Source organism: Hyperolius riggenbachi, chromosome 9, assembly GCF_040937935.1.
Source record: "Hyperolius riggenbachi isolate aHypRig1 chromosome 9, aHypRig1.pri, whole genome shotgun sequence".
NCBI lineage: Eukaryota > Metazoa > Chordata > Amphibia > Anura > Hyperoliidae > Hyperolius > Hyperolius riggenbachi.
The window spans coordinates 294,252,429-294,268,882 of NC_090654.1; the positions used below are offsets into that span (position 1 = coordinate 294,252,429).

The window sequence follows — 16,454 nt, forward strand, 5'->3', positions numbered from 1 at the left end:
TCAAAGCGGCATTGAATCTTCACCGTACACGGCATACAGATTTTCAATAGATGTCGCCATGAAATTGCCCCGTGGTGTCGCGCTGATCGATATTGCACAATGCGATATGCCGTTGTTCTACCACCGCTACCTCGCTGCTTCCGATCAGACAAAATATCAGACTCTAGTCTACTTTCCAGCAGGAAACCTCGTAGGGAACAATTCTCCAATCACAGGTCCCTCCACAGCATGGAGCATTGTGATTGGCTAAATAGTGTGGGCGGAGTTTACTACACCCTATCAGAAACCTAGCAGTTCCAGAGGGTGCCGTCCACCCAATCACATCAGTGGAATTTCCGTATGAGGCTTCCTGCTGGGTCCCCTAAACTAGAGTAACCCCAAATACTGTATTCCGTCCCATTGTCATTACAATCTATTTGTGCCACAATTGAATGAAAATTTGGATCAACGACTCCTCAAATCTTCCAGGGAATATCTATGCTGGTCCCTGTGTCGGGTTCACAGTATAACTAATTTACCTTTATCAGTGTTAGTTAGAACGCGAAGCATTAGACTTTTGAAAAGCGGTTAACTACGGAGTCCATTTATAAAGAGGCTACTGGGCTGTATGATAGAAAAGTCATTTGTGGATTTCTTCCTTAGCAGGACAGCAAATTGTTCTGCCTCAGAAAAGCAGAAGCTGATTGATTAGTAGTGGCAAGAATGGCATGACTATAGTTTAACAATATGCCAATAACTCTGGCATGAAGCCATCTAAACGGCTCGATTCAAGCGGCAAAATCTTGTGGTCGGCGCCGCTGACTCTGGGTCACATTTAATTTGCGTACGTGGTGCGGAAAATAGGAATTGTTTAAAGTAAACTAATCTTTAGTTATTTAGTGAAACTAATCTATAGTGATTACTCGTGATTCAAACGCGGTTTAATTGGTGCAGGTGTGCGGCTGGATGATAAGGGGTCATTTACCCATAATTCCGCCGTCCGCCCTGCGTTCCAAAGAGCCTGCACGTGTCCTATTGGTCGCATTACAAGCCTCATACTGGTGCACTTCCTCCTGCCGGCTTGAAGGAGGAAGTACGCCGATGTAAGGCTTGTAACGCAACCAATAGGACGTGTGCAAGCACTTTGGAACGCAGGGCGGACGGCGGAGTTGTGGGTAAATAACCCCTTATCATCCAGCCGCACACCTGCACCAATTAAACCTCATTTGAATAACGAGTAATTACTCATGAGAGCATCGGGTGAGCATCCCTGATGCCAAACAATGGAAAGTGTATCCATGAAATTCTACAGCAACCACTAGTTCTAGTGAAACTAGTGATCACATTCTCATTCAGCCTGCTACACACCTTCAATTTTGATTGGCCAATATTACCAGCTCCATGTGGTATGAGGTTCAGCAGATATTGTATACCTTGAGCAGATTGGGCAAGTAAACCCTCATAGTAAATGGAGGAGATAAAATTGGTCTGTAATTGGACAATTAATATTGAATGTGTGTACTAGGCTTTAGATGAAAGGGATAGGACTACTCTCTAATCCAGGGATAGATTACTTAAGCATGACTGTTTTTTTGAAATGAGCGCTGTACAGACATGATGCTTGGCTGTGGCTAATCATCCTGTTTATAGAGAGAGGTGTGACGAGTGAACAGAGGGCAGCTAACAGTTGGTGAACAGTTGCACTCGTTCATTGCTGTTCGTTCAATGATCTGGCGGGGTGGATCAGTAATACTAGGTACACACATTACAATTTTCGGGCAGATCGTGTCAAAGGATTAATTCCAATATGTCCGGAAAATCAATTGCGTTATCAATGGGGAGTTGATCAGTCACTACTGCACAAAATCCCGTTATTGATTGGACATGTCGGAAATAATCGTTCTGTCACGTCGATCTGGGAAATTGAATGGTGTGTACCTAGCATTATACGATACACAGGCCTGTTCTGACGCTAGATACATGTCATACAGACTTTCGTATCTTAAGGCTCGTACAAACGTCCAACAAAGCGCACAACAACCCGCTGACACAACCAACTCTTTTACATACTGCGCACGCAAGCGGTAAAACGGACTGTACGATATGGCTGCAGCCAAAGCAAGTACAAGTCGTTCAAACGACTTGTACACACAAGGTCAACTGCACAGTATCAGCCCAACAGCCGTGTGAGTTGCTCTGCCGGTTGGATCGGGCAAACCGCCTGTTATCAGTTGCTCGTCTAGTGGTTTATCACACTTACACACACCCAACTATCTTCCAACAGACGAAGTTTAGACGACAGTTGGTCAGAATAGTTCTACGTGCCTTACAGAGGAACTGTAACCAGGAATTGAACTTCATCCCAATCAGTAGCTGATACCCCCTTTCCCATGAGAAATCTCTTCCTTTTCTCAAACGGATCATCAGGGGGGCGCTGTATGGCTGATATTGTGGTGAAACCCCTCCCACTGTGTGATGTCATGACCATGGTCCTGACAGTTTCCTGTCTGTGAACCTCATTGCATTGTGGGAAATAACAGCTGTTTCTAACTGCCAAGCAAGCAGCATCTCCCTCTGTGCATAAAACTCTCAGTAACGAACATTCCGTACAGATCACCTGGCAGAACTAAAGATGTCTGATAATCTATAAATTAATATTATAAACAATTGTTATTTATTATGATGTTTTCACTACAGTTCCTCTTTAACACCACAGATGTCTGTGCGTTCCTTCACCAAGCTGCAATAGAGCTTCAGTGGTGGGAAAGTTATGCCAGGTACACACCATACAATTTTCTGTTAGATAGATGGTTCGATAGATAATTTCCATCATGTTCTATCTTATTTTCCATTGTTTTTCTGGTCAATTTCTCATAGAAGTGAATGGAAACCAATTCGGAAATCGATCGGAAATTCAATCTGGGAATCAAACAGAAAATTGAATGGTGTGTACCCAGCATTAGACATGAGGAGATCCTGTGGAAGAAGAGAGTGATGTGGGAGGCTGCTGAGGCCTGTGGGTGGGAGGCTGCTGAGGCCTGTGGGTGGGAGGCTGCTGAGGCCTGTGGGTGGGAGGCTGCTGAGGCCTGTGGGTGGGAGGCTGCTGAGGCCTGTGGGTGGGAGGCTGCTGAGGCCTGTGGGTGGGAGGCTGCTGAGGCCTGTGGGTGGGAGGCTGCTGAGGCCTGTGGGTGGGAGGCTGCTGAGGCCTGTGGGTGGGAGGCTGCTGAGGCCTGTGGGTGGGAGGCTGCTGAGGCCTGTGGGTGGGAGGCTGCTGAGGCCTGTGGGTGGGAGGCTGCTGAGGCCTGTGGGTGGGAGGCTGCTGAGGCCTGTGGAGAGTGATGTGGGAGGCTGCTGAGGCCTGTGGAGAGTGATGTGGGAGGCTGCTGAGGCCTGTGGAGAGTGATGTGGGAGGCTGCTGAGGCCTGTGGAGAGTGGTGTGGGAGGCTGCTGAGGCCTGTGGAGAGTGGTGTGGGAGGCTGCTGAGGCCTGTGGAGAGTGGTGTGGGAGGCTGCTGAGGCCTGTGGAGAGTGATGTGGGAGGCTGCTGAGGCCTGTGGAGAGTGGTGTGGGAGGCTGCTGAGGCCTGTGGAGAGTGGTGTGGGAGGCTGCTGAGGCCTGTGGAGAGTGGTGTGGGAGGCTGCTGAGGCCTGTGGAGAGTGGTGTGGGAGGCTGCTGAGGCCTGTGGAGAGTGGTGTGGGAGGCTGCTGAGGCCTGTGGAGAGTGATGTGGGAGGCTGGTGAGGCCTGTGGAGAGTGGCGTGGGAGGCTGCTGAGGCCTGTGGAGAGTGGCGTGGGAGGCTGCTGAGGCCTGTGGAGAGTGGCGTGGGAGGCTGCTGAGGCCTGTGGAGAGTGGCGTGGGAGGCTGCTGAGGCCTGTGGAGAGTGGTGTGGGAGGCTGCTGAGGCCTGTGGAGAGTGATGTGGGAGGCTGCTGAGGCCTGTGGAGAGTGGCGTGGGAGGCTGCTGAGGCCTGTGGAGAGTGGCGTGGGAGGCTGCTGAGGCCTGTGGAGAGTGGCGTGGGAGGCTGCTGAGGCCTGTGGAGAGTGGCGTGGGAGGCTGCTGAGGCCTGTGGAGAGTGGCGTGGGAGGCTGCTGAGGCCTGTGGAGAGTGGCGTGGGAGGCTGCTGAGGCCTGTGGAGAGTGGCGTGGGAGGCTGCTGAGGCCTGTAGAGAGTGGCGTGGGAGGCTGCTGAGGCCTGTAGAGAGTGGCGTGGGAGGCTGCTGAGGCCTGTAGAGAGTGGCGTGGGAGGCTGCTGAGGCCTGTAGAGAGTGGCGTGGGAGGCTGCTGAGGCCTGTAGAGAGTGGCGTGGGAGGCTGCTGAGGCCTGTAGAGAGTGGCGTGGGAGGCTGCTGAGGCCTGTAGAGAGTGGCGTGGGAGGCTGCTGAGGCCTGTGTGAGGCTGCTGAGGCCTGTGGCCGCACCCGGTAATTATCGCCCTCTTCAGCCCTGGCCTGTGCTGGTGAAGAGGCCTCTAATACACAGAATGGGGGAATTAGGGAAACTATAGACCCCCCAGACGGGTGTGGAGCTGAAAGCTCTCATTCTAGTCGGGCTCATTAGCTGGAGGCCGAGGGGTCCTCACAGGAACATCTATAAGGCTCATGGCTGCCGCTCAGTTACCTCCCCCCAATGCCTGTGCCGGTAATTGCCATCTGGTGAAACCTCTCTGACAATGGAGAGCAGAGAGGCTGCAGCCCAGACATTTGTGAACGGTGATAATGGCTGCGGTGCGGTCAGGCAGCTGTGCCTTTCATAAGGACTCTTTCATACTAGAGCTGATTTCTGGCGGTTTGATGCAAAGTCAGAACTTCGCGTTAACCAAAGTCAAAGGAAAGCCCATGCACTTTAGTTTTACCTTCCACATCTAACGCTGTGTTTTAGTTTGGTGCGGTACAATGCAGCCAGGAGCTTTTCATCGTCTGGCGTTTTCCCGACGGGTGTATTAGAACTACCGGTGCTAATTGGCGTCGCCGCTAATCCATTGTAAAAGCGCAGTCCTCTGCCTCTCCATGTGCACAGTACTGGTGTGCAAACACGTCAATACTCTCCTGCACTGTATACTAGACCCTCGCAGTACTGACATGCATACACATCACTACTCTCCTGCACTGTATACTAGGCCCTCGCAGTACTGACATACATACACATCAATACTCTCCTGCACTGTATACTAGGCCCTCGCAGTACTGACATACATACACATCAATACTCTCCTGCACTGTATACTAGGCCCTCGCAGTACTGACATACATACACATCAATACTCTCCTGCACTGTATACTAGGCCCTCGCAGTACTGACATACATACACATCACTACTCTCCTGCACTGTATACTAGGCCCTCGCAGTACTGACATACATACACATCACTACTCTCCTGCACTGTATACTAGGCCCTCGCAGTACTGACATACATACACATCACTACTCTCCTGCACTGTATACTAGACCCTCGCAGTACTGACATACATACACATCACTACTCTCCTGCACTGTATACTAGGCCCTCGCAGTACTGACATACATACACATCACTACTCTCCTGCACTGTATACTAGACCCTCGCAGTACTGACATACATACACATCAATACTCTCCTGCACTGTATACTAGGCCCTCGCAGTACTGACATACATACACATCACTACTCTCCTGCACTGTATACTAGACCCTCGCAGTACTGACATACATACACATCACTACTCTCCTGCACTGTATACTAGACCCTCGCAGTACTGACATGCATACACATCACTACTCTCCTGCGCTGTATACTAGACCCTCGCAGTACTGACATACATACACATCACTACTCTCCTGCACTGTATACTAGGCCCTCGCAGTACTGACATACATACACATCAATACTCTCCTGCACTGTATACTAGACCCTTGCTTGACACGTTTGGGAAAGTTACAGGAAATAAAAAGTTATGAAAATTAATTGATCACTTTTTGCACAGAAATCCTGGGGAAATTGAACGTTAGGAGGTTAAACAATGCACATTGCCTGGTTGTCCTGCTGATCCTTTGCCTCTAATACATTTAGCCATAGCCCCTGAACAAGCATGCAGCAGATCAGAGGTCTCTGAGTGAAGTCAGACTGGATTAGCTGCATGCTTGTGTCAGGTGTGTGATTCAGACACTGCTGCAGCCAAAGAGATCAGCAGGGCTGCCAGGCAACTGGTATTGTTTAAAAGGAAATGAATATGGCATCGTGGACATGTATGGGGGGCCGCAAGATATGGAAGTGATGAAGGGGAAGGGGCAGCAGAGCTTGCTCTAGTTTTCTGAAAAAGGTACATTTGCAGATGACGATGGATTCTGAGGAAGTGACCTTTGGCTATGAAACGTACGTCAGCCCACATATACCTGCTGTGTGAGATCTTCTCTACAAGACTAATGAACTGAGAGTTAGGATTCCATTTGTGTTTTACCCGTTTATTTACTTTACTTTTGGATCAATATTTTCCAATAACATAAACCTGCTGTCATATTTTCACTTTATCTTTGACCATTATTTCTGCAGGATTGTCTTTAGGGCGGTCTTGCACGGAGTTCGGAAGTCTGTTTTCACCGGTGTTTACAAGCGCATATAAAATACACAAAGCATGTGGGTTTCCATTGGAGAACTGTATTAGCTGACTTTATGCATTCATGTTTTTTGCGTTTCATTTTTTGAACATTAAACGTGCATTTTGGGAAGTTGCACATTAATGGTGATGGCCACCAACGCAGTTAAAAATGTACCTACAGCGAATAAAAAAAAGAAACCCACATATTAATGGATGCTGAATTCATAGCTCAAGTGTCAAAGAGCTATTATAGGACACCTGGTATATGGAGGCTGCCATATTTATTTCCTTTTAAACAATACCAGTTGAGTTGCCTGGTTGATCCTTCTGTCATTATTAGTATCAAGATCACACACCTGAAACAAGCATGCAGCTAATCCAGTCATACTTCAGCCAGAGCACCTGATCTGCTGCATGCTTGTTCAGGGGCTGTGGCTAAGCGTATATGGGACTGGATCAGTAGGGCTGCCAAGCAATCTGCATTGGTTAAGAAGAAATCATATCTGCCTCCATATCACTCGTGGTTCAGGTGTGCTTCAACAGTCATCAGTAACTGAGTGAATTGCGAATTGGATTTACAGGTTGTTGTTTTTTTTTTTTTTTTTTTACTTGGTTTTTGGTACTTCAGTAATTTCGGGTTACGTCACTTCCGCTTTACTAAACTACATTGCGGTGCGGGGTATCCATTCTACGTACTTGTGTTTGAACTTACCACATTCAGAACTAGACAGTGGCGGGGAGAGAAGGACTTTTTTGTGCTGCCAGCGAAGCTTGCTGAGAAGAAGCTGAATATGTGTAATTTTAGGCCTCTGGTATGGAATGAAGTCTCTCTCCTCTCTGGCAGGGTGCGTTCCACCCTCCTCCTGGTCCTGATAGATTAGCGATCATTCTCTCCTGTAGAAATATCCTCTCCTTCCATGGCATGATTCCCGTCTGCGGCTGTCTTCCCGGTGTAAAGTGTTTAACATACAGATGATGTTTTAATTCATGCTAAATTTGCTTATCACGAAAACCAACATGAGCGCGTGTTTGTATCTGCAATGTGCGCCTTTCTGCACAGATTTCCTTCGCGGAATATGGAGCCTCCCGCTGGCCCTCTCCTCGTTTTCCTTTCACAAATTAAGACAATTACCATTTTCTGTTTATGAAACGTTGGCGTTCACTGGCGATATTTATTTACTGGCGGTTGGGAAGGCGCATCGGAGCCCCAGGTCCCGGCGTGGCGGCCGTCTGTGCACTGCTGTGATTAAATTTGTTCCTCGCTAACAAATGAGGAAGATTAATTTTAAAGCTGGGGGGTGAAGGTTGCAGCTTACGACCCGCTTGTAGCTGGGAGGGATCCGCGGTTGAGTTTTTGAAGGTTGGGGGGGATGGAGGGGGGTTAAGGTGGCTTGAAAGGGGCAAGATTTAATTTTGTACCTGGCTACATGCTTCCTATAATTACACATTAGTATTGGCCTCAGCTGTGTCGGGCTGGACTCCCCCCTCCTTTTTTCTTTAATGGTTTGAAGCTATCACATGAAGCTCCATTTGGCGGAGATGAAACCAATCTTCCGCAGGCTGGCGTTTGGCCTGTACAATCATTATTCCAGCTCTTTGACTGGCTTGTGTGGATGATATTCCAGCATCTGTATAATGGGAATACTGCGGAGAATTGTCAGGGCTGGTAGAATCATTGGAAGAGTCCAGGGTGTGTAAAATGTCTCTCTTTATCCCGTTTAGATGTGGCGGCTGCCGGCCTGATCTTATTATTCATATAATGGGACCGCACAGCCACCCTCAGACTGTCACGCATGGTTGTGTTTTCTTTATTTTGTATTCATTCGCGGCACAAAAGTGTTCTGGACTCTCTCAATCACCCATTTTTTATGATGTCATTCAGAGTCGCCTGTGAGTGAGTAGGTGTGGTGTGGCTCCAGTGGGGCCCTCGGCTTGCTGGGATCACTCGTGGCTGGCTGAGATTAGTCTGGTCTGTGTGGCCCCTGGCTGGGCGTGATAAGTCGGGTCTGTGGCTCCGGGCTAGCTGTGATAACTTGTGGCAACTGGCTTGCTTCGATCGCTCGTGGCTGGCTGAGATTCTGGTCTGTGGCCCCGGGCTAAGCATGATCAGTCGGGTCTGTGGCCCCTGGCTGGCTGTGATAACTTGTGGCTGGTCGTGATTAGGCAGGGCTGTGGCCCCTGGCTGGCTGTGATCGCTTGTGGCTGGCTGTGATTAGGCAGGGCTGTGGCCCCTGGCTGGCTGTAATCACTTGTGGCTGGCTGTGATTAGGCAGGGCTGTGGCCCCTGGCTGGCTGTAATCACTTGTGGCTGGCTGTGATTAGGCAGGGCTGTGGCCCCTGGCTGGCTGTAATCACTTGTGGCTGGCTGTGATTAGTCGGGTCTGTGGCCCCTGGCTGGCTGTGATCGCTTGTGGCTGGCTGAGATTAGTCTGGTCTGTGTAGCCCCTGTGTGGATCTGCCCGTGGCTGCGTGCGTGGATCTGCCTTGTGGCTGCGTGCGTTGATATGCCTCGTGGTTGCGTGCGTGGATCTGCCTTGTGGCTGCGTGCGTTGATATGCCTCGTGGTTGCGTGCGTGGATCTGCTCGTGGCTGCGTGCGTGGATCTGCCCGTGGCTGCGTGCGTAGATCTGCCCGTGGCTGCGTGCGTGGATCTGCCCGTGGCTGCGTGCGTGGATCTGCCCGTGGCTGCGTGCGTGGATCTGCCCGTGGCTGCGTGCGTGGATCTGCCCGTGGCTGCGTGCGTGGATCTGCCCGTGGCTGCGTGCGTGGATCTGCCCGTGGCTGCGTGCGTGGATCTGCCCGTGGCTGCGTGCGTGGATCTGCCCGTGGCTGCGTGCGTGGATCTGCCCGTGGCTGCGTGCGTGGATCTGCCCGTGGCTGCGTGCGTGGATCTGCCCGTGGCTGCGTGCGTGGATCTGCCCGTGGCTGCGTGCGTGGATCTGCCCGTGGCTGCGTGCGTGGATCTGCCCGTGGCTGCGTGCGTGGATCTGCCCGTGGCTGCGTGCGTGGATCTGCCCGTGGCTGCGTGCGCGGATCTGCCCGTGGCTGCGTGCGCGGATCTGCCCGTGGCTGCGTGCGCGGATCTGCCCGTGGCTGCGTGCGCGGATCTGCCCGTGGCTGCGTGCGCGGATCTGCCCGTGGCTGCGTGCGCGGATCTGCCCGTGGCTGCGTGCGCGGATCTGCCCGTGGCTGCGTGCGCGGATCTGCCCGTGGCTGCGTGCGCGGATCTGCCTTGTGGCTGCGTGCGCGGATCTGCCTTGTGGCTGCGTGCGCGGATCTGCCTTGTGGCTGCGTGCGCGGATCTGCCCGTGGCTGCGTGCGCGGATCTGCCCGTGGCTGCGTGCGCGGATCTGCCCGTGGCTGCGTGCGCGGATCTGCCTTGTGGCTGCGTGCGCGGATCTGCCCGTGGCTGCGTGCGCGGATCTGCCCGTGGCTGCGTGCGCGGATCTGCCTTGTGGCTGCGTGCGCGGATCTGCCTTGTGGCTGCGTGCGCGGATCTGCCTTGTGGCTGCGTGCGCGGATCTGCCTTGTGGCTGCGTGCGCGGATCTGCCCGTGGCTGCGTGCGCGGATCTGCCCGTGGCTGCGTGCGCGGATCTGCCCGTGGCTGCGTGCGCGGATCTGCCCGTGGCTGCGTGCGCGGATCTGCCCGTGGCTGCGTGCGCGGATCTGCCTTGTGGCTGCGTGCGCGGATCTGCCCGTGGCTGCGTGCGCGGATCTGCCTTGTGGCTGCGTGCGCGGATCTGCCCGTGGCTGCGTGCGCGGATCTGCCCGTGGCTGCGTGCGCGGATCTGCCTTGTGGCTGCGTGCGCGGATCTGCCCGTGGCTGCGTGCGCGGATCTGCCTTGTGGCTGCGTGCGCGGATCTGCCCTGTGGCTGCGTGCGCGGATCTGCCCGTGGCTGCGTGCGCGGATCTGCCCGTGGCTGCGTGCGCGGATCTGCCCGTGGCTGCGTGCGCGGATCTGCCCGTGGCTGCGTGCGCGGATCTGCCCGTGGCTGCGTGCGCGGATCTGCCCGTGGCTGCGTGCGCGGATCTGCCCGTGGCTGCGTGCGCGGATCTGCCCGTGGCTGCGTGCGCGGATCTGCCCGTGGCTGCGTGCGCGGATCTGCCCGTGGCTGCGTGCGCGGATCTGCCTTGTGGCTGCGTGCGCGGATCTGCCCGTGGCTGCGTGCGCGGATCTGCCCGTGGCTGCGTGCGCGGATCTGCCCGTGGCTGCGTGCGCGGATCTGCCCGTGGCTGCGTGCGCGGATCTGCCCGTGGCTGCGTGCGCGGATCTGCCCGTGGCTGCGTGCGCGGATCTGCCCGTGGCTGCGTGCGCGGATCTGCCTCGTGGCTGCGTGCGCGGATCTGCCTCGTGGCTGCGTGCGCGGATCTGCCTCGTGGCTGCGTGCGCGGATCTGCCTCGTGGCTGCGTGCGCGGATCTGCCTCGTGGCTGCGTGCGCGGATCTGCCTCGTGGCTGCGTGCGCGGATCTGCCTCGTGGCTGCGTGCGCGGATCTGCCTCGTGGCTGCGTGCGCGGATCTGCCTCGTGGCTGCGTGCGCGGATCTGCCTCGTGGCTGCGTGCGCGGATCTGCCCGTGGCTGCGTGCGCGGATCTGCCTTGTGGTTGCGTGCGCGGATCTGCCTTGTGGCTGCGTGCGCGGATCTGCCTTGTGGTTGCGTGCGCGGATCTGCCCGTGGCTGCGTGCGCGGATCTGCCTTGTGGTTGCGTGCGCGGATCTGCCCTGTGGCTGCGTGCGCGGATCTGCCTTGTGGCTGCGTGCGTGGATCTGCCCGTGGCTGCGTGCGTGGAGCTGACAGTCGCTGCGTGCGTGGATCTGACAGTCGCTGTGTGCATGGATCTACACGTGGCTGCATACATCAATCTGCTTATGTGGATCCTCTCGTGGCTGCATGTGTCGATCCGCTTCATTTCCGCAGCTAGTAAATATATGGACACTGTATATTACAAGCAAACAAAAGCTGTATTTCAGGGGCTGGATATTAAATAATGTATGTGTAGAACCTCGTGATCGTCCTCTGGGGACACACAGCGTGCTATTAGAGGAATACGTCTTCGGTGGTGTTTGACGCGGAGGTTTTGAAGTGTTGCGTTTGGAAGGAATCGCAGATTTGGCCTCACCATTGATGCAGCCGCCGCAGACATCTTTTGGTGCCTTTATTAAATCACAAAGAGAGTTGTGCTGTGCCTCCCCCCCCCCCTCTCCCTTTATTCTGGATCTTATTAATTTTCTGTCGTTCAGACGCTCTCTGTCCTTGAACTGCGCAATGAAATATAAATTAACCAGAACAATTTGGTGGAATCTCAAAGAACTTTTTTCTTTTTTTAAAAAAGGGGAATTTCAATGACCGTCTTTATTGAATTTAAGATTTTCTACAAATGTTTTATGACATCTTTAATAATTGATATAAAAGCCCCTCTCCCGGCAGAGATCTGAGTGCGGCATCCGATCGCTTCGTTAGCTGTGCGCACAAATGTGACTTCCTGTCTCTGGTGAGGATTTTGCAGGAAAAAAAAATAATAATCTTGTTTTCAAGCCCCACACCAGTAATTTAAGCTTAAAGAGGAAATGATATAATAAAAAAGTGCTTCCTTTTTACAATAATTGTGTATAAATGATTTAGTCAGTGTTTGCTCATTGTAAAAGCTTTCCTCTCCCTGATTTACATTCTGATATTTATCACATGGTGACATTTTTACTGCTAGCATGTGATGTCAGTGGAAGGAGATGCTGCTTGTTTTTTTGCCAGTTGGACCCAGCTCTAAACAGCTGTTATTTCCCACAATGCAATGAGGTTCACAGACAAGAAACTGCCAGGACTATGGTCCTGACATCACTCTGTGGGAGGGGTTTCACCACAATATCAGCCATACAGCGCCCCCTGATGATCTTTGTGAAAAGGAAAAGATTTCTCATAGGAAAGGGGGTATCAGCTACTGACAGGGATGAAGTTCAATTCTTAATCACGGTTTCTCTTTAAGCTCCATACACACGTTCCACCGGTGTCGCACAAAATGAACCACAGGTCGGCCGAGAATCATTTAAAGGACATCTGAACGGAGAGGGATATGGAGGCTGACATGTATGTTTCCTTTTGAAGAATGCAGATTGCCTGGCTGTCCTGCTAATCTCTTTAGCTACAGTCATGTCTGAATCACACATCAGAAACAAGCATTCAGCTAACACAATTGCTTGCTTTAAAGGACAACTGAAGTGAGAAGAATATGGAGGTTGCCATATGTATTTCCTGTTAAACAATACCAGTTGCCTTGCTGCCCTGATGATCTATTTGGCTGCAGTAGTGTCTGAATCACACCAGAAACAAGCATGCAGCTAATCTTGTCAGATCTGACAATGTCAGAAACACCTGATCTGCTGTATGCTTGTTCAGGGGCTATGGCTAAAAGTATTAGAGAGAGAGCTTAAGAAGGACAGTAAGGCAACTTGTATTGCTGATATGGCAGCCTCCATATCACTCTCACTTCAAGTGTTCTTTAAGTCAGAGCACCTGATCTAAATGCTTTTTCAGGGGTTTTAAAGGGAATCCGAGGTGAGAGGGGTAAGGAGGCTGCCATATTAATTTCCTTTTAAACAATACCTGGCAGTACTCCTGATACTGTGTCTCTAATACTTTTAGCCATAGCCCCTGAACAATCAGGTACTCTGACTCAGCTGACTCTTTTTTGGATTAGCCCATATGCTTGTTCCAGGGTTTTGACTCACACTTCTTATGCCAGAAGATCAGCAGGGCTGCCAGGCAACTGGTATTGTTTACAAGGAAACAAATATGGCAGCCTCCATATACCTCTCACCTCGGATTCCATTTAAAGAGAAACTCCAACCAAGAATTGAACTTTATCCCTATCAGTAGCTGATACCCCCTTTTACATGAGAAATCTATTCCTTTTCACAAACAGACCATCAGGGGGCGCTGTATGGCTGATATTGTGGTGAAACCCCTCCCACAAGAAACTCTGAGGACCGTGGTACTCCTGGCAGTTTCCTGTCTGTGAACCTTGCTGCATTGTGGGAAATAGCTGTTTACAGCTGTTTCCAACTGCCAAAACCGCAAGCAGCAGCTACATCACCTGCCAGCAGTAAAAATATCACCATGTAAAAAATGTCAGAATGTAAATCAGGGAGAGGAAAGATTATACAATGGGCAAACACTGACTAAGTCATTTATACACAATTATTGTAAAAATGAAGCACTTTTTTTATTACATTATTTTCACTGGAGTTCCTCTTTAAGCTAATTTTTAGATTTTTGGTAGATCAGGATCGTAGTTTCCCTCTCTGTACCAGACATTTTAAGAAAGTATTAAGAGTTAGTACACTACATATCTGTATATGCAATGTTTGTCACTATTCTAGGCTTAACGTGTCAGACTGCAATCAGCTAATTAATTGAGAACCCCTGCAAAGCGTTCCCATTTCATATATCCGTTTCACCTTTTAAGTTGAGTTGCTGAATTAAATGGAAATTTGCACAATATTCTAATTTTTCGAGTTTCACCTGCAGGTGTTACGAGAAGGTCCTAGGCTAGGCTAGAGCAGGACCTGACCCCACAGGTAGACCTCACCATCCTGGCTCCGTGATCTGGGAGCTCTGATCATTGTTATGGTTGTACTTGTCCTGCAATGTCTGCTCTGTAAAGCTGGAAGCTTCATATCGATCTACAAGGAGAACCTCAAGTCCTCATCCTTCTCTCTCTCTGTTCTGACTCTAGACGGCTCCCCAGAAGCCCAGCCGAAATACATCAAGGATGGCAAGCGGTACGGCAGGCGGTCTATGCCGGAGCTGCAGGACTCCCTGGAGGAGTTCGATGAGGAGACGGTAATCGAGGCGGAGGATGAAGGAACGAGGTCGTCGCAAGTCAGCTCCAGGAACTGTGAAGAGGTGAGAGGGATGGGTGATGGCTGAGGTGGGGGGGGGGGGATAAATGAGTGTTATGGGGGGAGATGATTCTCCACCAGGGGATCGCAGCTCGGTAATAACACTGACACTTTTCATTACCTCATATATCCAACTTCCCATTATTGGGGTGATAGGAAAAACTGCTGCTGGAATGAATGTGGACTGGTCATTCGTGGCAGCCAATCAGGTCTTTTATTTCATTACTAGGGTTAAAGAGGACCCGACACTAAAAATGGCACTGTGTGCAAATCATTAGGGTATGTTTTAGCTTCTCGCACATGCTAGACTCGTATGGCCCATAATGACTGCTGATTGAACGTTAGGCCATCATTTTTTGGGAATGAGTATTACTATATAGTATTTATATACAGTGATGTGAAAAACTATTTGCCCCCTTCCTGATTTCTTATTCTTTTGCATGTTTGTCACACTTAAATGTTTCTGCTCATGAAAAAACGTTAACTATTAGTCAAAGATAACATAATTGAACACAAAATGCAGTTTTAAATGATGATTTTTTATTATTTAGTAAGAAAAAAAACTCAAAACCTACATGGCCCTGTGTGAAAAAGAAATTGCCCCCTGAACCTAATAACTGGCTGGGCCACCCTTAGCAGTAATAACTGCAATCAAGCGTCTGCGATAACTTGCAACAAGTCTTTTACAGCGCTCTGGAGGAATTTTGGCCCACTCATCTCTGCAGAATTGTTGTAATTCAGCTTTATTTGAGGGTTTTCTAGCATGAACCGCCTTTTTAAGGTCATGCCACAACATCTCAATAGGATTCAGGTCAGGGCTTTGACTAGGCCACTCCAAAGTCTTCATTTTGTTTTTCTTCAGCCATTCAGAGGTGGATTTGCTGGTGTGTTTTGGGTCATTGTCCTGCTGCAGCACCCAAATGGCCGGACATTCTCCTTCAGGATTTTTTGGTTGACAGTAGAATTCATGGTTCCATCTATCACAGCAAGCCTTCCAGGTCCTGAAGCAGCAAAACAACCCCAGACCATCACACTACCACCACTATATTTTACTGTTGGTATGATGTCCTTTTGCTGAAATGCTGTGTTACTTCTACGCCAGATGTAACGGGACACGCACCTTCCAAAAAGTTCAACTTTTGTCTCGTCGGTCCACAAGGTATTTTCCCCAAAGTCTTGGCAATCATTGAGATGTTTTTTAGCAAAATTGAGACGAGCCTTAATGTTCTTTTTGCTTAAAAGTGGTTTGCGCCTTGGATATCTGCCATGCAGGCCGTTTTGTGCCCAGTCTCTTTCTTATGGTGGAGTCGTGAACACTGACCTTAATTGAGGCAAGTGAGGCCTGCAGTTCTTTAGATGTTGTCCTGGGGTCTTTTGTGGCCCCTCAGATGAGTTTTCTCTGCGCTCTTGGGGTAATTTTGGTCGGCCAGCCACTCCTGGGAAGGTTCATCACTGTTCCATGGTTTTGCCATTTGTGGATAATGGCTCTCACTGTGGTTCGCTGGAGTCCCAAAGCTTTAGAAATGGCTTTATAACCTTTACCAGACTGATAGATCTCAATTACAGTACTTTTGTTCTCATTTGTTCCTGAATTTCTTTGGATCTTGGCATGATGTCCAGCTTTTGAGGTGCTTTTGGTCTACTTCTTTGTGTCAGATAGCTGCTATTTAAGTGATTTCTTGATTGAAACAGGTGTGGCAGTAATCAGGCCTGGGGGTGACTACAGAAATTGAACTCAGGTGTGATAAACCACAGTTAAGTTATTTTTTAACAAGGGGGGCAATCACATTTTCACACAGGGCCATGTAGAGTTAGAGTTTTTTTCTCACTAAATAATAAAAACCATCATTTAAAACTGCATTTTGTGTTCAATTATGTTATCTTTGACTAATAGTTAACGGTTTTTGATGAGCAGAAACATTTAAGTGTGACAAACATGCGAGTCGGGGCTCTGAAACAAAATAACATAATGGGATTTTGGTGTGTTCTGAGCCGGAAGGGGTTAAAT

At 50.3% G+C, this 16,454-nt stretch overlaps 1 protein-coding gene across 4 annotated transcripts in view; it reads left to right on the plus strand.

The window, feature by feature from the left end:
* Nucleotides 1-16,454, plus strand: part of NIN (ninein) — a 201,479-nt gene that overhangs the window by 54,306 nt on the left and 130,719 nt on the right. For all 4 annotated transcript variants that reach the window (XM_068254777.1, XM_068254778.1, XM_068254779.1 and 1 more), the window contains exon 4: nucleotides 14,281-14,450. In XM_068254777.1, the coding sequence (XP_068110878.1) occupies nucleotides 14,281-14,450 (170 nt within the window). The remainder of the gene's footprint in view (nucleotides 1-14,280; nucleotides 14,451-16,454) is intronic.